The sequence below is a fragment of the Falco peregrinus genome, chromosome 10, assembly GCF_023634155.1.
Source record: "Falco peregrinus isolate bFalPer1 chromosome 10, bFalPer1.pri, whole genome shotgun sequence".
Taxonomy (NCBI): domain Eukaryota; kingdom Metazoa; phylum Chordata; class Aves; order Falconiformes; family Falconidae; genus Falco; species Falco peregrinus.
In genome coordinates, this window is record NC_073730.1 from 31,111,754 (window position 1) to 31,137,359 (window position 25,606).

The following is a 25,606-nucleotide window of genomic DNA, read 5'->3' on the forward strand; positions in this document are numbered from 1 at the left end:
TTGAACTCCTCAGGAATTTAATGTTTCTGCTATTAAATGTTTTTGCTATTTTCTCCCTGTACATCTGTGCCTGGGATCGGAGCTGTGCACGTTCCATATCTGCTTGCGCTGGTCTAGGCTTTGCAGAGTGGGTGCAGTGGGGAAAATAACTGCTTTATACCTGAAGTTATGATAAAGTATCCTGGTACTTTTTATAGTGTAATATAAATATAAAAATAATAGTTAAGAATAATTTATAAATCCATTGAAGTAACTAGCAGGGGTAACTTTTGTGTCATTGGGAAAATGTTTGATACTTTTCTTTTAATCAAACTTTATGTATTTGTAACAATAAACAGCATGTAATTGGAAGAACATTTAAGTTAGTCCTAATGAAATATGTTCCTTCCAGTGGATCCTCAGTTCTTCAGAACTCTTTAACATTGTTTTCTTGAGCTTCAAAGTTTATTTAGGCTGGCATAAATGTAAATGTTTCTTTTTTAGTTTATTGCCTAACTGGTAAATATTCAAGACTTCCCTTGACTTTTCCATGTTCCATATTTCATGGATTCAGTCATATGAAACTGCAGTCTTGCTAATAAAAAAGAAGTTGCAGAAATGTGACTGTAAATTAAATTATTTTGTTAAGAGTCGTTTAGGAGACTAGCGATTGAGTAGACTAACTAGATGCACTTTTGGAATGAAGTTATTTAAGGTATTGATACTTAGTGAACATTTGGACTGTTGTTATACCTGTAGATTAATTGCATGTACGTTGTCATCAAAGCCTCCCCCTCCCTTTCCATGATGCTAACCTGACTATGGAAGGCCACATTAAGAGATCCTATCTTCTCACTTTTGCCCTGGGCTCTCCTAGCTGTAGTATCTGAAAACTTGACCTCTGTGAGGAAGGGTCTGATGTAGGTCAGTTCAGCAGTATTGCTAAGTTTTGAGGGATTAGGCTGTCTCTCAGAGAAAGGAATTGAATTTCTGCTAAATAATATGACTTTGCAAATTTACTCTGAATTGGTTAGAAGTAATGAAGAGGGAGGAGAAGGGGAGAGGGCTAAGGTGACTTCAGTGTGCTTTTCCATTTACATCATCCTGTTACTAGAATTGAAGATGACCTCACTATGAGGAATGAGCTGACATAGTTGTATGAGAAGTAGATGCTGGTCCTTATCGGCTTTCTTGTTACACTTGTGTTTATTTGCAGAGGGATGCTGCAGCTTTAATTGAAGTCCCAAGTTACTTTCAACTGCTTCTTTTTAACTTTTATATAATGCTTTCTCTTTAATATTTCATCTCCTTAACATTCCCACTGTACACAAAATAAGGATTTACCTAGTGGCTGGAGGCTTCAGGGTTATTCTGTTCTTTCAGCTCTTCATCTCTATTCCATTTTAGCTTTGAAGTAAGAAACTAAAGTATGAAGGCCATAATAGGCCTTCTGAGGTCTTGTTTGAATTGTATTGGCTTAGATTCAGTTTGGTTTGATTGCTGCTGAATCATTTTACCCTCTGGCACCTGGTAGTTAGCCTATGTGAAATTAATTGGGTGGTCTTGATGTTTGTGGTTGCAGATAGGTGTTCATATGAGAAAGCCATCACTGCAAGTGGAGTTTGCATGTTGGGGACAGCTGTTTGCAGTAAATGTTCAACCAAATACCGCTACTGCAGAGCCTATGGGGCAGTCTGGTTAAAGTGTGCGCATCTGTGGTCCACTTATGAGGAACATTGTATTTCTTTGCCCACGTGGACCATGTGATGATAAAAGAGAAGTCCAGTGTTAACTCTGTAATATGAAGCAATATGAATATATGAATTTTCTTTAAAATTTCTTTAAAAAGGTGATTTCTGTGAATACCATCACATTTGACTTTTGAGTGTGGTCAGCTCAATTAAGACCGTTGACTGTAGATGAAGTTGAAATAAAGAATCATTATCCTTTCACAATTATTTAGCAACTAGGTGAAAGATAATTCTGACCAAGTCTTCCTAAAGTCAGTAAGATAAGTTCAAATGTAAACTTCATTGAAAAGGAAAGTAATCTCAGGTTATTGGGTCTTTCTCTTGTTGCTATTTCTTTAGATTTCTTCGTTATTTGGAATTATCTTGCAGAACATTAATGCAATAGTTCTTTACTTCTGTAGTTGTGGGTATATTTTTTGCAGCTTTGCTAAGCAGGTTGTGCTGTTTTGTTGACTTTGGCTAAAGAAATTGGATGTTCACTGCCTGAATGAGTGTGTAGATAGTTCTGGTATATCTGGCATGCATATGAACTGAAAATGTAGGTACATACTCCTTCACTTGGAAAATATCTTGCTACAGATGTTTGTCAGTACAAAATGACTGTATGGATGTCTATGGTATGGCAAACCAACATGACAGCAGTGAGAGCTTAGCTTAAACAGAGCAATGTAAAAACTGCAGTGAAGGTTTGTCCAGCTCTAGAATTAGTCTGTTAGCATTTTTCTTCCCAGAGGTAGCAGAGGGGAAAGTCTTGTTTACTAATTTTTGGCTGGAAGTTTTACTGTAGCTTGTGCCAAAACAAAAGGATGCTTGTTATGTTTTCCTTATACTAATGACATTACAAGTCAGCTATTTCTAAAAAATACTAGTCCCATTAAATCAGAGATGCTGTAGCTTATTCTAAATGGGTGGGGGATACTGGACTGGGAGTAGGTATTTGCTTAGTAACTGTCTCCAAATGAAATCCAGTCTATCTATACCGTGCTTTCACAACCCTGTTCTTAACATGGTGTATAAGAGCAAAGAAGAGACTTCCTATAGCAAAAAAATCACTTCACAGAGTAACTGGCTAGCACATCATTCCTCTGCAATTAATAACTAAAATCAATAGATTTTGAGTAATCTTTATTTTTCTTTCTGGCACAGTGGTCAGTGATCTCTCTGTATGTCAGTTCACATCTTCAGTTACAACTGCCATTTTATGCATCATTGCTCTTCTTTCTATATACTTGTGACTTGAAGCCACCAGTGGGATAACTTACAGAAACAATTAAAACATCTTTCCGTGGCTATAGAGGGAAGAAGAATAGTGGATGTATTGGCATGAGCTTGGCAGCAGCTTCTTTGTTGATGCATGTCTTCTCTATTGCTTGCTGCCTTTGCAGCTGACTTTTTGTTTTGTTGAATGTGACTGAATATTTTTAAATTAAATAATAAATTCCATATTAAGTGAGAATGAGTCCAGGCTACTGAGTTTGGAACTGAACTCTTGATTAGAATTGTTTATAAATGCTTTAACAGCTCTGTTTCAAAATTCTTACGTAGTACAGACATGTATGCCTAAGTTGTACTTTGGACTGTTGAGCTTGGCTTTTAGTTGCAGTTGCTAATCAAGCAGAAGTACCATTTAAAAAAAGGGTTAACAACTGGGAGATATGAAGCACCTACACCTCTAAGTATGTCCTACTTTGTCTCTCAGCTGCATCTCTCCATTGCAGTGTGCTGAGGCTTACAACATGCATGTAGACTGTCCTTCTTGCCTTGTTACAAGTCTTCTGCCGACCCAGCCATTGATGTGCTTGGTCTGTCCCTCTGTAGCCGTTTCTGATGGACTCTGGGCTCTGATGCTTGCCTGACTTGTGGTGCTACGCTCAGGGTGCCTCAGGGATTTGAAAATACCTGCATCTGTCTAAGACAGTGTCTTGGTGGTAGAGACTGCAGCAAGGCAGTTTTCTCCACCTTCAGCGTAGACTTACTCTAAGAGGTTACTTTCCAAGCCCCTCTCTCCCCCCTGCCCCAGTTCTAGCCTTAAGATGAATCTGACAATTCAGTTAGTTATTTTTTTTAACCAGTTAGTGTGCAACTGGTAGTTGCAAAATTGATCAGTTTGCAGCCTTGGCACTGGCAAGGATAGAGTTTTTGCTCAGACCCTATCTTGGGTATCTCCGAATAGCTCTGTTTGCATGGCTTGGCGTCTGATCTGAGGTGTGGGAGATCCAAATTCGAAGTCCTTGCCTTCTCTGAATTGGGACAGGGCATGGGACATCCTCATGAGCATGTGCATTAAGTCTTCAGTTGTTCTCTTCCTTTCGCACAATGTATATTTGTTTTCTGTAATTTAGAAAAAGAGAGTGATACACTACTATTACAGTTTGCCTGGGAGATTGAGATTCAAATTCGGGGTTGAATTGGGAAAAGCGGACAGTTCTTCGGTGAATGAGCATCTTTTCTGATTTTCAAGTGACTACTTTTTGATTTTGACCTGATGTAGAACTTGAATGCTCACACCAGCTTTCTTTTTTACACTAAATGGTAAAAGACTTTTCTGCTTCCATCTGTCCCTCCTGGTTTTAATCTAGATTTCTAACACACCGGTTTGGGATGATTTTTGAATTTGTGGGTTTTGGCTGGTAAGTAGCCATGAAATTCAGACTGATATCCTGTGCTAAATCAGATGTCTTGCTTCTAGCCCATATTTAGTTAATCCTGTGGGCAACAGGGATCTGATACAAAGGCTGTCTATAATGGCATTTAAGATAATCTGATTCATATTTAACCTGTACTAGCAATGACAAAAGTCAGGACATCTTTGGTGTTCATATACACATTTTATTTCTGCTGGAAGAAAAGTTTTCACAAACATTAGATGTCTGAAGATCACTTTATCTTATAGGAAGGTTATATATTCGGTATATAACCGAGTCTCCAAAAAATTGTATTGGATGCTGGAGCTCACGTGAAATTCTGCCTGTGTGGGTGTTTTAACACAATACAAAACTGTGCAGTGTGGCTTCGTGATAAACTTTTGACTTGACAGGGAATAAATGGCCAATGGAGGCCTTTCATGTGCTCTGTTTCAGTTCCCTGATCCCTCCTCTAGACTTTCTTGTCTAGGAAGATTAAAAGACATTGTACATTATAATTCTTAAACTCTTTGCCCCCAAGTATTTGGGATTATCTGTAAGCATCTCAAAAAAACTATTGTTGGAGGCATAGTTGTTAAAAAACCCCAAAACAATCAGAGAGAGAGCTAAAGAAAGGGGACTCCATAAGTACCCCTGGAAAATAGAAAGATTGAGTTAGCTTCTTTACAAGTGAGTTTGGAGGGTGAGTTGCAGGATATGAATACAGCATTGGGAACATTCCCAGATCTTTTCCACAGTCCTTTTAATGTGGTCACAGATTCCTGACTGCGAGTGAAAATAAATTAGAATTAACTTCAGTGAGTGTCGAAAACATGGAGACTTTTAAATTTGTTTGGAAAAAAGCATCAGGGCATGCTATGATTTTTTTTTTTGTCTGTACTAATTAGTGATGACACAGCATCAAGATGGCAGAGAATGAATCATTTGGATGTTCATGAAACAACATATTTTAGTGTCACTAACATGTGGCTTTTGGGAATTCTTGAAGTAATAGAAGAAGGATCCAAGGAGTATCTTAGATGAAACAATTTGTTTGAAGAGGACAGTTATTATTAATCCGATTTCTGTCCAGTAGCCAAACTACTCCTGTTGCTTCTTGAAGACTATCAGGTATGCTAACAATACACAATGGCTTTTATTATCGAAACAATCAGGCTGAAGGACCTTTGTACTACACTGTGGAGCACCTTTGGATTCACATACAAAGTTAAATTTGATGTCAGTAGCAGCCACATATGTCTAGGAGGTAAGCTAAACCCGACTGATCAGGGACAGGCATCCAAAGGTTGTGCATTTTATATTAAAAAGTTGTAATCAGAGCATTTCTTTTTTTGAACTTACTGGAAACCTGGTAAGTTTTAGAAGCTTTGAAGAACTAAACTCAAAGAAGATAGATTCTTTGCATGATCCAAAACTAAACAAAATTTTGGTTTTTTTGTACTTACCTAATTGACCTTCATTTCCAGAATTGATAGATTCCATTTTAGTAACTTTCTGGACTTGTAAGATTTCGGTTTGATGTCGCATAGTATCAGAATTAAGTTGTAGAGCCAAGTAGTATTTCTTAAAATGGAATTATCGTTTATTTGAATTCAGCATGTACATGCTTGATACTGCATGTAATTAATTTTTGCTGGAGAAAACTGATGGCAGCTTTTCAAATGCAGATAATTTAAACTGTCAATAATTAACAAGACAATTTCAGAATAATTTGGGGGGGAAAAAAGTTTTGAAAAGAAGAACCTAATAACAAAGCCTAGAACCTTTGCTAAAATACTTTGACCTTCTGTTCAGCTGTGTGCCACAGGTTCTTCCAGGGTTTTTGGGGGAAGGATTTGAGTTGCTGTTGACAAAGCTTGTGCAGTTGAGACTCTCTTAGTGTTTAATACTTTTATTTCTCTAAAAAGTCTTTTGCTTCTGGAATCCTGTACAAGAGTCTTGGCCTGAACTTACGAAACATAGATGAAAAAGATGGGACCTGAAAGCCAGAAGACAAGAAGGCAAATAAATCACCCCTCAAATTTCTTGTGTAGAGATGAGGACCCACATAGTTTCCCATTTCATGCTCTTCTGAAGTACCTCTCCAGCTTTGCCTTAGCCTGCTAGGTGCAACTATTGACCTGACTTGTGTTCTTACTTGAAGGTGTGCCGTCTAGCAGGGCTCCGTGCCCGAATGACCCCAGCTAGGATTTGCATTTCTAGTACACCAGCTGCTCTTAAGTGAGAAAATGTCACGTTTCAATTATTTAAAAAGCTGGTGGAGTTTTTGAAGCAGTCTTACTTTCCTGTGGAAGTCTGATTTGTGAACCTTGTGGTTAGCAGGACTGACTTTCGCTTGCTTTTGATATTCTTCAGTTATTTTAATGTGCTGTGGCCAGAGGTGGCCATTCGATGGTATTGTATTGCAGGACAGCAATGCCCACTCTTAATGTCACGCTGGAATAAAATGTTACTCTTGGGGAAACTTTCTTCCCACTCATCATTGGCTGATACCTGTGGCAAGTGTGGAGACTGTTTTTGTAGAAAAGTTTTAAGAATTTTAAAGGTTTTTAATTAAAATTTTAAAAATCTTAAAGATTTTAAGAATATGCATTGCTATCATAAGCTGAAATCAGACTGAACTTTGGAGATAGACAAAGAATAGAGCCTTGCCCAGCTGGTATGACCGACCTCTTCTGATAGACTTCTTGCTTTCTACACCACTAAGCTCTCTGCAGAGTATAGTGTCGGAAACTCTCTGTAAATTAGCAGTTTGGAAATGTCACATGGCTATCAGAGGCATGCAGGTATCCCACTCTTAACTGGAGGGGGTTGTCCTGTAGCTGTCTTCAGTTGTTCCCTCAGCTGAAGAAACAATGTTGAACCTCTTTTCAAATAGCATTCATACTACTTGGTGTGTTGTTAACGAATTTCAAGGAAATTTTGCAGAGGGGCAGAGTTAGCAAGGATAAACTTCTGTTAGTTGTTTGTGTGAATTCATGTGCCTGCTGTGATAGCAACTGTAGGGTTGGAGTGAGGATTTAAAGCTGATTGTTACTGGTTAATCAGGCAGTTGACAGTTCCCGAATGTACTAGTTGTGGAAGAAAGCTTCACTGAAAGCTTACAGGTTCTTATACACTTCAATCATATTTCAGTTATTTTGAAATAAATTTGAAAGCTTACAGGTTCTTGTGCTCACAGAGCTGCTTGTTTTCTTCCTGTACTTATAACTCAAAAATAATAAATTTAAAATGGTTAATTTTAGAAAGCAGGGCATTCTTCAATCAAATTATTTTTGAGAGACTTGTCTATGACTTTGAGACTGCTCTGACATTGAGCAGCTGATGGGGAACTGAGAGAGCCTATGTTATCGATCCGAAACATGTGTCTCCATGAACTCATCATGGGAAACTCTTTTCTTGTGATCAGTCTGTGGTGGGGAAAAGGCTCTGTTCTTCAGGCAGTAAATCACTGTAAAGTGAGTAGAGCAGACTGGGTGATCGGAATATTGGGTTTGGAAAATTTGTCATGTTTACATAAATGCCAGGTTTTTGTAAATGCATTAAAATAAGGATGTGAGCATGCCTGGCCTCTAATATCTGCTTTTTTTTTTCTTTCTCTTTTTTTTTTTTTGTTAGAACTTGAAAGAATCGTGCTGGGAGAAGGCAGGCTATTTCTTTGATCTTCCTGATTTTTTATCTTGGAAAGCCACAGGTGTCACTGCAAGGTATGTTAATTATGATTTGGTCATCTTTGTCTGTTTACTTATGTATGCTTCTGCTTTAATTCACTTTGACTGGACATGCTGTTATGTACATCTGTCTGTAATTCAGCCTGCTCCAAAACATCTTGAGCCCATCTCCTGCTTCCATTGTGCATTCCTGAACACAGTTGTTCCTGTGAGCAGTGTAATTCACAGATAACAGTATGTTGCTACAACTGTCAGTTAATTGGTCTTGTACTCCATTTTGGAACATAAATATGATTACCCGAGTTACTGTGAAATATGCTTCTAATAACTCTTTGAAATCTGTTTTTGTTGATGAATTTATTGACTTTTTTGAGAAATGAATGAAAACACTTCTTTGCCATGTGGGAGGGATCTGGTAAAATCTTGTTTAAAATACTCACTTCACTGTAAAACACGGCAGCTGTATTGCTCCTGAAAAGCGTCCTAGAATACTTGCTGAGCAAGTTTTGGTTTTTTAATAATGTAATATTAAAAATAATTTTAATTTTTAATATTATTAAATATTTTTATAATTTATAAATAATTATAAAATTTAAAGAAAATAATAAAACCCTTTGAGAGAACTCCTTTAAAATCCTGTTTAAAATGACCAGTGCAAGTGAAGCGCATTTGCAGATAAATAGGTCTTTGTGAAAAATGAGGTACAGTGTTATTTATTTAAAATAAAGTCTTATGGACCAATTAAATGGTCAGCTCGGTGCAGTACACAGTTATTTCCACAGCAATTTATGATGCTGAATGTGTGCAAACAGTAGTCTGAAATGAAAACTGGTCACAGAATAGTTTTAGTCTCTCTTGAAATGGAAGATACCTTCTCAGACACAGTTCTTTTTGAGTGCACTCTTTCTCCCCAGTTAGTCTCCATGATTGACAGCTATTGTTAAATATCTTGCATTATAAAGCAAGAAAGTGCTATGTTTGACTTAAAAAAATATTAAAAAAAGAATAATAAAAGTGAGTAGTTGTGCAAATACTTGCTAGATGACAATTGAAAGATTGTATCTCAAATCTTCCTTCCCTTGGACTTTCAGTCATATTCTGCTGTATGCTGTATAACTATGTAACAGAAGAATAACTCTCACCCCAAAGATCTTGCAATCTAAGCAGTCTTGCCACTTGACGCAGCTGTAACTTAAAGAGGATAAATCCCAGGCTCCCAGAGGATATGCCATGCAGCATCTCCATCTCGTGAAAGTACTGAAGACTTGGATTTAGAATTAGCACCCTTTGGTCAAAGGACTTGACGGAGAGTGGTGACTGCCTTTTTACCATAAGCAGTACAAGAGTGTAACATATCAAGTGCTCTTCAAATACAGGCACAGTCAGGTGTGGGAAAAGTAGCCACCTGTCCTGAAGAAAAACTTTTTGAGGTAGTTGGGGGATATGATGACCCAGAAAATAGGTACGACTGAGTAGTGGGTTACAGATTCTTGCATTTTGTCTACTAAAAGTACTGTTTAATAGGACGAGGGGACATTTTCATCTGCTCTTGCATGTGGTGGGAGTGTCTTCATTCCATGGTTTTATTCTTAATTCAAGTAAGAATAGTACTTCTGACTTGGCTGGGGACCCTGGTTGGAACTCAGTTCCAAACACAGTTTTAATTTGGCTTTGTGGCCAGGTGATGATTAATAGATGTGATAAATGTGTGAGCAAATCATGAAATGTTCACCTTGTGCTAATGGCAGAAGAAGCTAAAATACCATATGGTCCATGTGAGCTTGGAGTCAAATATTATTTGGAATTTATTTTTAAAGAATAAATAAGATTTAAAGAAAAAATAAAATTTGGAATTTAATTTTAAATAAAGTGAAGTAGTTTCAGAGAGAATGGTGACATATTTGAAAGAGAATTCTTCTCTTGCTAGAGCAGAGGTATCTCCAGCATTGATGAACAGAGTTCCCGCTCTTCCCAGAAGCTTCCCTGATCCATAGCAACATCTGCCTTTCCTGGTTTTAATAGTGGTGGCCATACAGTGTAAAAGAAATCCCTCTCTCTACCTTTCCCTCTCCCCATCTCTCTTAACCTCCAACCTAGTGGAGTTTGTGAGGGCAGATGGAAAAGAACAGCAATGCCTTCCTGCAGACTTAGAAATGTAACTGTTATTATGATTGATTCTTTAGCTGTTGGAAAGTGAATGATTGTATTGAAGCAGTAGAAGGGATGGATTGCTGCCAACAACTGATGCTGTGTTAGCGGGGGATCTAGATTCCTTTTTCTTGGTCCTGCAAATTCCCATCCGCTGTGGTTTTCACAAAACTTGTGCTAGAGTTACACCATGCCTGGTACTTGCTATTCCAACGTAGTATTTGTCTGTCTGCTTGCTGCATGTACCTGTCAGTGGTTATAATTTCTGTGAAGCCTTTGGGAAAGGGCAGGTGTTTTTTGGGGTGTCGTTAGTGCCCAGCACTGTAGGACCCTAATTCCTCCTGGGAACTTTGATTGCAATAAATATTACTAATTACGAACCAATGGTTGTATTCTCTAGTGCTCATCTAACCTGTACAGTACAGTCTGAATTCTTGAGACTGAAATGTTCAACCTTGTCTGCAACTTTGTTTGCAACCAAAATATATGGCAGGAAGTTTAAAAGGAAGTTGGGAGGGGTTATATAGGAGCTTAGGGTACGATAACGGAGTTCCTGCCTACTGTCCCTCATGGATGCCTTAATTTAGGGAGCAGTGTTATGTGTGGGTGTGGGGACGGGGAAAGAAGGATGGGGTAAGAGTCATGCTGTGCACTAGGTGTAGCAGTGCTGTCAGCTGGTGTCAGGCGTCATGGCTTGCAGTGGATTTTGCGACTGTCTAAGCTCAGTGAAGCTCAGGTTTTGCTTTGGAAGTCTGTCTGAAAAGGGAGGGTGCGGGGTTAATGACAGCTCCTTGGGTTTGCCTGGCTTTGGCTTTGTGTTCTTAGCTGTAACTTTCTGGAGGTGAGGCAGAGAATATCTCTTAAAATAAAACAAACCAAAACAACAAAACTACAGAAAATTACACTTAAAAGTAGAGCTGACAGAATTTTTACTGGCAAGTTCATTCCCTTAGAAATGACATTTTGATTATTCAAAAACTTGTTTTATTGATGAATATTGTAAGGAAGAAAGGAATGTTGGGAAAAGACTTTCTGGACAAAGTCTTCTCCGCACCCTTTTGTTGAGAGTCTTCTATTTTGGATAAAACAGTTTCATGCACATCCTCCTTTGCTGCCTTAATGCACTCACCAAAATTAAGCCCATTGTTTTGGCTCTAGTGGAATGTCTTATGGGTTAACAAAGGAGGAAGAAAATGACAGGAAAATACGGACAAGAAATGTTTTGCTGGAATCAAATCTATTTTTTTTTTCCTTTTTCTGTTCTCCCCCATGCACACCTGTTTCTTGGGAGTTTCCTTGTAGTCTGGTGAAGTCAAGTAATTTGTCCTGCATATGCTGTTAATACTAGGGAAGTGTGAATTTGTCAAGTATAAGATTCTTACCACCTTTTCTCCCTTTGAGCACAAAGGAGCCTATTCACAGGGCAAGACACAGTGTTAGTCATTGTGAATCATACATAACTTGGCCTGATAAAAGACAGATTTATTTTTTAAAATTTGGTTTGTTGATGGGGATTTTACTGCAACAAATGCAGTTCCAAAGGCACTTTTATAGGAAAGACTTCTGCATGCATTGAAACTATTACTCTTGCTTCATTAAATTTTTAAGGAGCCTTTCAAAACATTTTATATATATTCAACATTTGAAAACTACATACAGTCTTTTTGGCTTCAGTGAGATTACTTGGTGCACAAAGTTAAGTAGGGTGTGAGATCAGGATTTGGAGTATTTGAAAAGCAGTTCTTGATGTGTGTTTCTGAGTATGAAATTGTTTGTCTTTCACCTTTAATTCTGCTGGCTTAAACTGCCTTGTTGTCATGTTTTTTCCAGTGGATATATAATAAACAGTCAGTGCTTCTTACCTCAGAGGTGGAGACTCAAATATATTCTGAGATATTTACCTACTGTCTTTGAAATCACTATAGATCTCACTGAACAGCATCCACCCATGAATTGCAAAGGATAAGTTCCAAGTCGTTGATTCCCATTGTTCTTGGAAGATTGTTGCCTGTAATAGTCCATATTAAAAATAGTTATGTTTTATTATTTCTTCTTTGGGTCGATGAAAGACCATTGAATTGTTCTGAGTAATCCAGATGGCTTACTATTCTGCATTAAAAATGTTACTGACAGCTCTTTAGTGAAAAAAATTAAAACTTTGGAACTTCCCTGCTCCTGTCCCCCAAGGTTGCAACAATGAGTATTGGTTTTGCCACTTGAATACTCAGTTGTCTTACTTCAGAAATGCTGTTGTGGAGAGGGAGAGCGAGCTGTTTTTTCACAGACATGTTAGCAAAGCTCTTCAGAGGCTCAGCACTTTTACTCAGGGTGAGTGTGACTCATTGCTCTCTTCTACCCACCATCTATAATCTCTGATAACTTTTCCTTTATATGGTATTTTGGATAAAGCTATCGTAATAAAATCTAAATACCTATGTGGATTAGTTAGAGGCTACTGGATTATGAATGGAGAATTCTTATCCGAGATGCACATCTACAATTTTACTGTGTTTCTTGTATTGTGAAGGATTGCATTGCAGATAATATGGCTGAGCTGTTAAAGTGGGTAGAATTCACACACAAATTTCTCAAAGGTCGTGTGTATTTAGGTCCGCTGTTCTGCTTCAGTGCCACTTCCAACCATAAGCAACTCGTTCATTGGGAAATTAGCTAGTCTGTACTGGATTTACATGGTTTAAGAGGAGCTCTAACCAGAGATTAAACCTGTGGAGAAGGATTTGGAAACATAGGGAAGAATGCCAGGCTGACATTACTGAGATAGTGTCCAACATCATGCTACGAGCCACCTCCCAAAATTTCCCCAAAAAGTTGGAACAAACTGGATGTTTGTGCAGAAGAATTTTTTTCATATTACTACACTCTAGATATGTTAATAGTTGGGGAAAGTAATGTGTTCTCTAGTAGAGGCTTCACCTCATGTGTGAATGTTCACCCAAATAGTTTTCCTGTGGCAATACTTGCCCACTCAGTCTTCAACTGCTAGCCATTGTGGCAGGGAAAAGGGTGTAACAGGTATTTCTTATACTTTTGGGGGAACTTTTGCAAATTATCTCTTTCCCACAGATCTCGGGGTGATGAGTTTCTCCAGCGAAAATCAGTTTTAAAAGAAAAAAGATGTATACTGTTATGGTAATTACAGACTGCAAAGTGAAAGGGAAAAGCTTGTAGTTCAAAAAAAGCATTTCTGGGAATGAAGTAAACTAACATTAAGCTGTATCTGTGTGAGAGTGAGTGGGAACTTTTTAATGTACAGTGTATTTTCGACAGGAAGGTACCTTGACGAATGGTTTTCTTTCATTTCTGAGAAAGAGGCTAGTCCCTTGTCTTGTCAACGTTTAAATAGCTGACTCTTGATGTTAAGCAGTGATTAAGTCCTTAAAGTTTATTTGTAACCTGTTGCCAGTTGCTTATCATTAGGGCTAGAGATGGCTCTGTTGCACTGATTTAAATCCCCAGAACTCCTCTGATGTTAGCAGGCTTGATGCAGAGTACGCTGGGATAAATAGGAGCAGAGTCTGGTCCATTGCTGAACTGCAGTGATGGAAGTTTGTAAAAAAAATTAAAGCTAGGAAGGTGCTGTTGAATCCAAGAATCTGGATTCAGGTCCCTGCTCGGTTATGTTCCCTGTGAGATTTGGTGACGTGAATTGAACCTACATCTTTGGAGGTGTTTAGGCAGCTGAATACCTTTGAGGATTTAATTCTTGTTCATTCCTGTATTTGTCCTTCATCTGTTAAACTGATCCATACATACACTTAACAGGTTGCTTACTCTGAGGGCTGTGAGGTATTCCATCACTGTGGTTAGCGCAGTCCTCACCAAATATTTTATCCAGATAGGCTGGAAACTTTGAAAGAGCGGGAGAGTTTGGAAAAAGAGCTTGTGTTTAGAGGCGCTGTTGAAAAAACAAACTGGTGTGAGTTAAATGATTATCTGAAGGATGCCTGTGTCTTTTTAAAGGATTGGGCAATCCTTTTAGTGAGATGTGGTAACTGGAGCAGCACAGACACCATTTTTTTGGGGCCAGCTGCCCTTCCCTTCCTTTCTGGCCTTGCCATGACTAATGTATACCCTTTGGCTGGGATTCTGGCATTTGGCTGCTGCTTGTTTATATTTTGTGCCTACTTCAGAATATGCCTCGTCTGAAAATTAGTCCTCTCTCTGGAAAGAAAGGGGCTAGGGAATATTTCAGAAAGCTTTTGTGATTAGCGCTGCAGCCCATGTGGCGGTGACAGTATCCTGAATTGCACTCGGGTTTTGTGTCCTGTTTATGAAATGAAACCCAAGACTTCAGACTTGCAGACTTGTTTGGAGAAATCTCTGGAGAAGGGAGAATTATCTTGAAGGGCTGGTTGGGAGGGGAGGGATGGTGTTTTTGTGGATTGAACAAACAAAGTACCATGAATTTCTTGTCATGGAGCCAAAAGCAAGTGTCCCTGTGACAGTATCTTTGCCAAATGAGCAAATTCTACTTCTATCAGGCTTTTAATAAATTCAAAACATGTTCTTTGGAGGCTGGTGACACACAGACTGATCCAGTGTAAGAAAATAGGAAACATATACCTGGAAAAACTGTCAGGACTGTGAAGGGCAGATGTAATGTGGGCCATTACTGCTAGATTTTATTATTATTATTTAAAAACAATATGTCCTTGAGTCTACAGAGTAATCTGAAAGAGTTCTGTGTGCTTAATAAGAAAATTGTTAGCAGGTCTCGTTAACGTTAGCCAGGAAGCACACAGGCAAACAGGAAGCTTTAGCTATTGTTATTGTACAAATGCCCTTTACAAAGTATTAGCAAAAGAAGCTTAATGTGTTTTCCACAAGAACAGGAGCCCTTCATAGTGTCTAACTGTTTCTGCACAATGAAGAAAAACTGCATTGTCCCTTTCCAACAGCTTTGACATACATTGAGACATTGAGACTTGCATTCAGATCTTCAAATATTTACTACTTCGATTTTTTTTTTAAGATGTTAGGATTGTTAATTAGCTGTGACAGTATCTAGCCTTTAGTTTTCTATTGTGTTCATTTGCTGCTAAAAAAAAAAAAAAAGTCAGCTAGGTCAGTATAGAAAAGGATTGGGGGCAGTCGCGGTAGTAGATGTATTACTGGCAACTTGCCACAGAGACAGTGAACTCTGAGCCAACCATGAAGTCATTTTGAACTCAGGGAGTCTCACTAATCCAAGGCGATGTGTCTTAATTTGACAAAGCAAAGGCTGCTTGATAAGCAACCCTCGCTAGAAATGCTGTTAAATGCGGGTGTTTGTAAGTTTAGATTGTGGATGAGAAACGTGGTGATATGAAAGGAATCATCTTGTTTTCAGGTTCTTACTCCCCCAAGCCCAAAGGCAGCCTTGGCGCTGTTCTCCCTGCAGTTCGGGCTGTGCAGTGGCTTGATGTGAAATTTGAGAAACATATGTAGTTTTCTATTTCAGGAAAATGATCTCAGGGATTGAATGTGTGTTTTGTTGGCTGTTAAGCTCTGATCTTGCCTAGTGTGGTAGTTTGAGAGTGTGTGTACGAGAGAGAGAGAGAGAGAGAGAGAGTGTCTGTGTGATGGTTAAGACATTCTCCAGCACTTGAAAAAAAATTAACAATTAAAAATCAGAGGTCATATAGTCATTGCTGTTAAAGGTCTTTTCTTCAGTCTCAAAATGCTTAAGAAGCCTCTTAAATAAATATACTATGCACATCAGATAGTGTTTCTGTCATATTTTTCCATAATAGTCATTAACATTTTCTTGAGCTGATGAGTTGTACACACACAAAGTTTTCCATCGAAGCAAAGGAGCTGTGTTTAAACAACCCTTTCATTGTTGATCCTGTGCAGAAGCTATATATATGAATACTGTAATTATTAGCTTCTCTGAGAGTCAGATAATAATCTCTCCTTAATAAAGTTTGTAAAGAGATGGCTAGGGGGTTTTGAGATCAGGCTTCCTGACATGCTAAGTAATGGTGGGACTGGATAACTGTGCTTCACTGAAACTGGGGTGGTGGGGGAGGAGTACTGAACGAGGTTGTGGTGTTACGGTCTTAAATTCTGAGGAAAGACATGGCAGAAACCACAGAGGAGCTTGTTGTCTTTCAGTTCTCTTCATCTCATTTTTTTACAATCGTCTTGGTTCTCTTCAGATACAGGCTTGTTTTTCAGAAGGCGTATGTTTTTGTTGCATTAGCTTCTGTGAGCACCATCAAGGATCAGACCCTCATGGTACAAGGCATGTTATAAACAATCTGTCGTCTTCTTTGAACTCTTCCTTATGTGAAACATCATGGGAAGCCCCATGCAAAGCCCTTGTCCCCTGTGAGATTGGGTCTCTGCTCAGCAAAAGCTGTGTAACAATTGCTTTCTTGCATAAATTTGAACCAGATAAGAAAATAGCCATGTTTATGATCTCCTGGGTCATTTACAGCCCCAGCAGTGTTTCAGTGTGCACATATATAATGCATATATTCACAGTAAATTCTTAAAAAACACCCCCCCTGAAAACAATAACATTCCAGGAGTGTTCTCATCCAGTGAAGGAAAAGCTATGTAGCATGAAGTCTGTGCATTGTAGGTGTTCATGTAGTGCTTAAAAGTATTAAAACTCACTTAAATTTATTATTCCACAAGGGACACTTTTTGTCTTTAATTTTTTTATTTTTTTTAATTTTTAAACTTAACTCTTCTATAATATTTTGCATATGGAATAGTCTTAATAAATTCAGCCTTTAAATGCTGCTCTTAAGAAAGTGCCTTTATTATTTTATGGATGGGAAAAGAGCCATATAATTTGAAGGGTAACATTCATCAAAGTGTTTAGCTGGGCATCCAGCTTTCTGTCTAACTTAAAGTGAGAATTAGGTGTCCTATTCCATAGGCATTTTCACAGATCACGCCGTAAATTATTTATTCTGGACCAGTTCTTCCTCCAGACTTCCCAAACAAAGGCTTTTCACCACTGGAGTGTTCCTCCTATCCCTTTCACTGTAATACATGTCTGTAACAACAGTCCAGGCCTGGAAGGCAGTTTACTTACATGTTTGCTTTATTTTTGTTGGCTGGCTATCTAAACCTGTTTAATGTTAGTAACTTTCACTGGAAATTCTCATCGTGCTTTAGGATGACACTGATGGTGTCAGGGTTGATTTACATTATCTCTTTAAAGCAGCATTAGCTTACATAGGACTTTTTCTCGTATTTGTTTTAGCATTCCTATTATCCAGAGAGGAGCCTTTTAACTGTGAAATGTAAATAACCTGACAACGAAGACTTCAAAAGAAAATTATTCTTTGTCCGTGGCAGTGATACCAATTTTGCCAACTCTGTAACCTTTAAAATAGTGTACTTTTATGCTTGACCTGTCATCTGCCTATAAAAATAATCTTAGATCAATGATACAGTGCTTTCAAGAATGTGTCTAAAGAAACCAGACAGTTCCACATATGTGTTCTGTCATTTTTGCATCATGGTAGAACATCTGCTGCTTTAAATATATATAAGTAAGATCTGGTTATTGATTTGGTGTAAGTGCCTGGTAATGCTTTCTGCTTACATTGAGAGAGTGAACACTTTTACTGTAGCTTGCAAATTGATGTTGCCAGATAGTGAGTCTGATATTATATAAATATATAATATGTTATATGAAATCACCAAGGATTTGTTTTTTCCTTCCCCGTTATTTATTACAGTGCTGTTCCATTAAGCTGCTCATTAGGTGAAAGTTGTAATTCAGTCTTCAGTGGATGAAATGTGTATGTACTTACGGAATCAAAGACATTCCAAGAAAGATTGTTTATTTTCTTACTACCTTCTTTAATTAAGTTTCGATGGTAGGATTCTAACTGTTTGACTTGAGAGAAACAGGTGAAGCAATACTGACTGCAGTGTGATACAGCAAAGATGACTGAAGTTATGCTTATTGGTTGTCAGACGCTGCATACATAGGAAAGTTCATTCACCTGTGGATAGGATGTTGTACATGGATAACATGGCTGTTTAATTTTGTAGTGAAGGGGAAGTTCTGTATTTTGTATTTTACTATTAGCTGGCTTCAGATAATATTTGGATTTTATATATCTTTGGTTCGCATTGCTCACCCTCAGCTTTAAACTGCCCCTGGAGCTGCTCGTTAAATTAAAACCTGTGTTTGTCCACTTCGTTTTAGTTCGAGTGTTCTATCTCAGATTTGTCAGCCTGAGTTATGAGCTTGCTGGTATTCTGCAGTACTTGGACTCTCCTGAGTGGGGATTTGGAAACATTCCTCAGAAAGCCTGTCCCTGTGTTACCTGGCAGGCTGCAGGTAGCTCAGAGCCTCAGCCCTGTGGCTCTCCTGCCATCACTCCCGGGCTCCATGTGCCAGTGTCTGTTAAATGGGAGCCTGTGGAAAGTGGCATACCAGTTGCCTTTAGTACCCTTGCATAAGGAATTTTAAGTGGGCAAGAAAGTAGGAAAGCCCTTCATACTGCAGAAGTTGATTGGGAAAACCTTATCTGAAGATGTGCAAAGAGAGATATGCCTGTTATGTTCAAAGCCCTCCCTGCCCCCAAACCCCACTTGCATTTATGCATATGTAGTACATGTTGTTAGGATGAAGGCAGTAGCTCCCGCTTTCATTCGCTGTAGACTGAAACCTACAGTTTTGAAACTTAGAGCTTTGAAAGATACTCTTCTCTCCTTCCAACCTCATTTTCCAAGGTGAGCTCGTTCTTCTGAAGGGTGAGGCTGGATCTGCACACTACAGTGGTTTTATATTTAATTAAAAGTGGTGAGAGGGGGAAAACGTACCACAATACATAGAAAGCTATTTGTCTGTACTTTCCGTTGTCTGAGATTCCCTCCATGAAACTGTTTGTGGGAGTTTCTGATGATGGTTTGTTGTTGTATATAAAATAACTAATACAGGCTCTTTTGAGAAAAAGCGATATTGTGATATAATTTTATTTTCAAGAAAAAAATTGAGTGTACTTCCCAACCTAATGGGAAAGGTAGGTGCGGTGTTGTCCTTAGTTCCTTGAATGCAGCATCTCTATGTGAGTTTGATGATGCATGGTCCTTTCATCTCCCTTTAAAGAAGAGAAAATGGGGAATGTGTAAGAACATGATAAGCTGCTGACACCTGTTCTTCATATTTGTCCCATCTCCTGCCATTCTTGGCTTCCCTGCTTCCATCTCCCAAGCTCTGTGGGCATACTCTTGCAGTCTGGATTTGGAAAGAGCAGTTGATATGGTCCCCTTCAAGAACAGTATCTTTTCTATATTGTGTTTGGTAATGTTTGCCCATGATATATATAATTTGTATCTCAAAGATAAATTGGAGTCCTTTAGTGTTCACCACTCCTCATGCTGATGCCCCAGTACCACCAGGTATGAATATAACATGAAAGCTTTTTGGAGGGATTCCAGTTTGTTTCAGACTTCCTGGTTTTGTATACTTTGTCATGTAGCAACTCTTCATTTTGCATATAAGGACAGTTCATAAACAGATGTTGAATCTCAACATGGTGCCTGAAATTTCCTGCTATTTCTGACCTGCCTGTAACAACACAGACAATCCTAATTTACACCGGTTAGCTCTGCTGGCAATCTAAGTAAATTTCTATTAACTGCTTCTTTCTTAGCTTCTGTCTCTTCAATTGCAGCTCAGAGGAAAGTTATACCTAATAAAATCTTTAAGTAAAAGATTTCTACTTGCCTAACCTATCAAGATACATATTAATTAATGAATTAAAGTACATGCTCATTTGCTTTGGTGCAAACAGAACAATAAGGAGAGAAGGAAGAGTGAGAGTAAAAAGAATGGTGTCCAAAATGACAGCACAAATTACCGTGAAACTATGATATCTGCTGTGCCGATGGAAATAACTTCAGGCTGATATCTAAGGTTTCATCCACTGTCTTGTTTACTTGTTGGTTTGTCTGAAAGGGCCTATGTGTGTGTGTGTGTGCACACGCATGTGTAAAATAGGGAGTACAGTTTTACCTTATTAAATTTGAAACTCTGCTTGGAGGAGTATTGCTCAAGAAAACCACATCAGGCCAAGCTTTTCAAAATGCAGACTGGTTTAGAGAAATCATTTTAATATATTGAAGCCTCAAGCCATCTACCTCTGCTCCTGAGAGCTCTACCTGAAAACTTCCAGGGCTGAATAATATAAGGTTTGGGGTTTTTTAATCTTTCTGCAAGAAATACTAGTCTGATGTTTTATTTTCTTAAAGTCTGAACTCCACATAACTTTTTTTCAGAACTGTTTATCCTCACTCCAGACATGAACCTTGGAAAGGTGGCAGAAAAAACAAACAGCTGCTGTGTTTTTGGGCAGTCTGCATTCCTTTAAACTCTCTGAGATCAGACTTGTGCTGAGATTTTCAAATTATTTGTCCTAGGGCTTAACCACTTTCACTCCTGCTTAAAAGTCAGTGAGTTTGCCATACCAGTGCTTGTGAGAGCTGTCATGCAGAGCCTTAATGATTCAAGAAGTATGAATATATGATGTGTTCTTAGGGCTTTTTATTATTGTTTCATTCCAAATTCACCTACCTCCCTAATCATCTTTCCATTTTTGGACTCCAATCTTTTTTTAACTTAAGCGTTTTGCTTAAGCTATTCTAGGGAATTTTGTTTTCATTTTGGTTTTGGGGTAAATTTGATGCATATAAAAATGTTATTAATGGACCAAGGTGGAGGTAATAAAAAAGGCTGTAGCATTCCCAAGGCCGAGCGTCAGAAATGGTCTTCTCCAAGTTTGGCTTTCTTTCCATTGAAAGCAGGAGACGGGAAGAAGAGCTATCGGTCTGGTGGCACTGTTTGGTGTCCTCTTTCTGAGGTGTCCCAAGGTTGTTCTGTGGAGCCTGATGTAAGCAGCTGAAGAGTCAGGACAATGCAAGCTTGTGTGGTCAACTACTAAAGAGTATTTAACGATCAGGGCCTTCATGTGGGTTTGCCTGTTAGAGAGTTGTGAAGGTGTTGCTTCTACTCGTGCCTTGTAAGTAACTAAATCCCAAGCATGTCTTGCAGTTCTGTCACTTCCCAGTTTGTGGAACTTCACTGAGTAAAGAGATTGGTGGTACCAGATCACTATTTTTGTGATATGGGTTAAATATATTGGGCAGGATGCTGAGACCAAATGTGTGTTTACTAGCAACTAGAGTTAATGGAAAAACAAAGCTGTCTGTCCAACTCCGAAGGGCTTTTCAGTTAACCATGTTCGTTCTTTGGGCCTTTTTCCAGCAAAGCACTTAGGCACGTGCTTAAAGTTAAAACATGTGCTTAAGTGCTTTGCTGGTCTGGGTCCTTTTATTTGCTATCCAAGCATGTTGGTATGAACAGGCTGTTGGTTGTATGACTGTCCGGGGAACTGTTCTTACGCTGTTCACTTTTCTTCTCTGAACTTTTTGTCCACCGATGGCCCAGGAAGGATAATTTGTGATTTCAGTGTGACACGTATAATGATTTGCAAAGAGTCTGTAGGTTATTGATTGAGATTAATTGGCACTGATTATGAAGAAATTGTGAATTTGGAAAAATTAAGGTCAGTCCACCCAGAGAAGTTTTCATCTGATGTCTTGCTCCAGCTGAGTAATCTGACTGGCACCATTTGTCACAGGACAAGAGCATCTTCAGACAGTTAAAATACTGTGGATTTAGCCCATGATATGACACGTTATTCCTTCTTCCAGAAAATGCTCTTTAAGTAACTGCTGCCTTTTAGGTGGCACTTGCTGTTATTTTTTGATCTGAGTGTAGATTTGTTTGTTTATTTATTTATTTATGGTTTTCATTACTGCAGTCCAGAGCTGCATATCTCTGATTACTACAGGACAGCAGGTCTTTCTTTCTCATACCATTCGTGACAACTCAGTTAAAATCAGACCTTGGGATTTCTGTTCCGGCATCTTCCGGCAGGAAAAGTTGGCCTTTCACCTCTAAAGCCATCTTAGAGCATCATTGAGTTAGGTTTTAGTATGCTTTTCTTTGTCAAGGTGCAAACCACTTTACACCAAGGAAGATGGCTTAATTATACAAAACGTACAGCCTGATATTGCTGACTTAATTGCAGGAGTTAGTAAAGACTGTCTACGTAGAATAAGTCAAGCACAATCCTGCAGTTGCTTATGCAAACAAGTGACTTAAATGCTCCAGTTGACGTCAAAGACACCATTCGTTCAGGTCAGGTTACTCACACCTAAGTCTTTTTAGGACCAAGCTCACAGATAAATAGTAGCTTGCAAAATTTCATTTTAAAAATTTGTTCTTATTTTCTCTTACACAGGGTTTCTGTGAAGAGTGATCTTTTAAATTCCATCACTTCATTTGGTAAAACACGGAAATAGGGGAATTTTTGAGCCTCCCCCCCCCCCATTTTTTTATTTCATTAAAAAGATATGAAGCATTAAAGGGGGAATAAAGCAGTCTTAATTTTTTCAGGCAGCTAACATAGGGATTTTGAATTTACTTTTAGTCCATTCTTCTCTGTGCTTGCAGAATTTGCAAGTGTATTTTCTGTAAGTATTGCAGTATAATTCAAGTATCAGGAAAGCAAAAGACAAATATTTTAGTGCTGTTAGAGCTGCATGAAAGCATTCATTAGAGTTTAGAATAGTGGTAAACTCCACCCTTCTGGTTCAACCGTCGCCTTTCACAGTGTTTAGTGTAAGGCAAGCTCAGGCATTACCCAGCTTACCTGGGAGGGTGAGCTCTGTCTCTGAGAGAGCTGTGGATGTGCATTCCCAGATGAAGTTGTTTTTAAGATTTAAATGAATTTAAAAACCATTGATGTCCACCTTCCTTGTGTAACAGGCTAAAGTATCTGAAATTAGAAGAGTAACATCTTTCTTGTAGCCACTTTTTGAAGAACCTGGGGGGTGTTTTGCTTGACTGTTAGAACAAGTTAGTGAAGGGTCGTTTTGTCCAGTCCTTTCTCCTTTAAAATGGCAGCAGTAATTGTTTCAGAGGAAATAAAGGAAAGAGGAATCCTAGAATTGACAACATGATAACATCCTTCTGGGGATAGCTCTTTTAAATCATGCTCAATTAATGACAGTTTATGTTCCCTTATATTATTTCTCTCTGTTATTATGACCAAAGCAGTCTAGATAGCCAAGTAATGTAGTCTTTTTTTTTTTTTTTTTTTTTTTTACCTTTCCTTTTTTTCTTTCCTTTCTTTCTTTCCTTTTTTTTTTTTTTTTTTCTTTTTCTGTTACGGATTTGGTCCCAGCAATACCCATAGCCTTTTCCAATTGTGTAATGATTCCTTGTTTTGTTTGAATGTCTTTATTGCCATGTTCTGAGGAATAATGACACCTACTTTATCTACACTCTAGCCTACCTTATTTTCGGTATTGATCTCCCATTCCTCTCCCTACTGATGTAAATAAGCTGTTTTTTTCATTGTTTATGGAAATTTATGTATGCTTTTACTCACGTCTGTTGCCTGTTTCAGAACTCCTTGTGGTTCTACTTGATGAGGTTTTCTTAGTTTGGTTTGCAAAATCAGAAATACTACTGTTGATCTCCTTGCTTCTTGAGATTTGCTCAAAAAATTTAACCTCTTTTTTATATGAATTACAATTCTAAAGGACTGTAAACTCCAGCCATTATTATTGTTGTTTTTTTATTGTTGTTATTTATTATTAAATACTCTAGAAATAGGTGAAATGATACTGTCATTTAAAAGATTAAAATACAATACAGCGTATGATTTATGTAAAATGAGTCAGCTTGCTTTTCCTCTGATTGAAATGCCCACCTTTAAAATCAAACCATCAAAATTTTTTTTAAAAATTGATGCTAATGTCTGTAAATTTTGACCAAATTATGTAGTGTTTAGGAATGACATGATTTTAAGAATATACATTGACTGAGCTGACTTTTGTGATAGGAGGTAACACACCTCATTGACTGTGTAGGAATCTCGGATGTGCATCTTTGATATAGGTGCACATGGTAGCCAAATCCTGTCTTCCTAACCTGAGTAAGACTTGGTGGTTTACCTGAGTAAAGGAGGGCTCAGTATTGAAGTTGCGCACGTGAAAGCGGATCAGCCTGCATCAAAATACAGTTATTAAAACTTTCTTTTATTGCAGTACCCTTGGCAATTTCTCTGCTTCTGTTCTGGTTTCACTTAGGCTTTGTCTGGCCACAAGTGCATGACAGCCAAGGTTCCAGTTCAGCATAGTCTGACTAAGCTGGTAAAAACTCCCATTAACTCTACGGACTTTTCTTCAGGTCTTTATACTTGCGCACGTGTTCAAGTACTGTGCTACATTATTTACTTACTAATTAGTAAAATGTGTCTTTATAGTGAACTTGTGAAGAGATTTCTAGACTAATAGTTCTCTCTCTCAAAATATCAATGTTAGGGCTGTGAAGGTGGTTTTTTCCCCTCACCATCCTAATTCTACTCAATTATATGAAAACAGCATAAACCACATCATGCGGTGTTGCTCACGTGAAGATTTACTTTACTAGTCAGTGTATAGAGTGTCAATGCCCACGTGGCTGCTGGGCAGATGTTGCCCTCAGCATCATGCCACACTTTCTAAACCACTGGAAAAGTCCACAGCACTTCCTAAGCCTTTGTGCTCCCTAAACATGGGTGTTGGTTGTGCATGTCCCCTGTGTACTTTTCACACAGTAGAAGGATAAACAGCAATCTTCCTACAGCCCGCTGATGCCAATCCCGTGGAATAATAAAATCTGTTCTAATACAGCTAAAAGATGTGAGAATACGTGTGGCTGTGTGACAGCCAACAGCTGAAGCACCAGCTGGTGCTGACAGATGTGTTAGGTGGTGCCCGTGTGGATGTGAGTAGCGGTGTCCTGCCGGTATTGCACTGGGAGATATTTCTGTTGCTGGAGAGGGTAATCTCGCCCTGTGAAAAGCCATGCGGTGGTGAGGGAGCTTGCCTGAAACCTGGCTTCCTTTTTCTCAGTTACTTGTAGTCTTTGCTTAATCTTTTGACTAACTTCATTGAGTGTTTGATGAAGCCTTGAATGGCGGTGAAGTTCTTCAAGCTTAGACTTCCAGAGGAAGGCTATATACCGGCTCTCTATACTGATACTTTCCATTTTAATTGTGCAATAGTTTTAACAGCCTGAAGAAGGTAACAGGAGAAAGTGTTTTTTTTAAGTACAAGCTCTTAATTGAAATAGATACTTGACTTCCTATAACAGCAGTTTGCTAGAAATACTGAGCTTGTAAGATTGTATTTTTCTGAATAAATTGAACTGAAGCACTGCTGATGTTGCATAATGACAGGAGTTATGTCCAGAGGGCAGGCTGCTGGGCTGGAGCAGCTAGATACGTGGGCTTTATTTCCAGTTTTGCTTTTAATTTGTCTTGCCATTTTTGGATTGTTTTTATAATCTCTCCTCTGCTTATTAAGCTTTTAAAACTTA

At 38.4% G+C, this 25,606-nt stretch overlaps 1 protein-coding gene across 17 annotated transcripts in view; it reads left to right on the forward strand.

Annotated features, from left to right (window-relative positions):
• FGGY (FGGY carbohydrate kinase domain containing) overlaps positions 1 to 25,606 on the forward strand; it is a 325,638-nt gene that overhangs the window by 199,762 nt on the left and 100,270 nt on the right. For all 17 annotated transcript variants that reach the window (XR_008748940.1, XM_055814962.1, XM_055814957.1 and 14 more), the window contains one exon: positions 7,994 to 8,082. Coding sequence is in view for 15 of the 17 variants with exons in the window: in XM_055814962.1 (XP_055670937.1) it covers positions 7,994 to 8,082 (89 nt within the window). In the remaining 2 variants the exon portion in view is untranslated. The remainder of the gene's footprint in view (positions 1 to 7,993; positions 8,083 to 25,606) is intronic.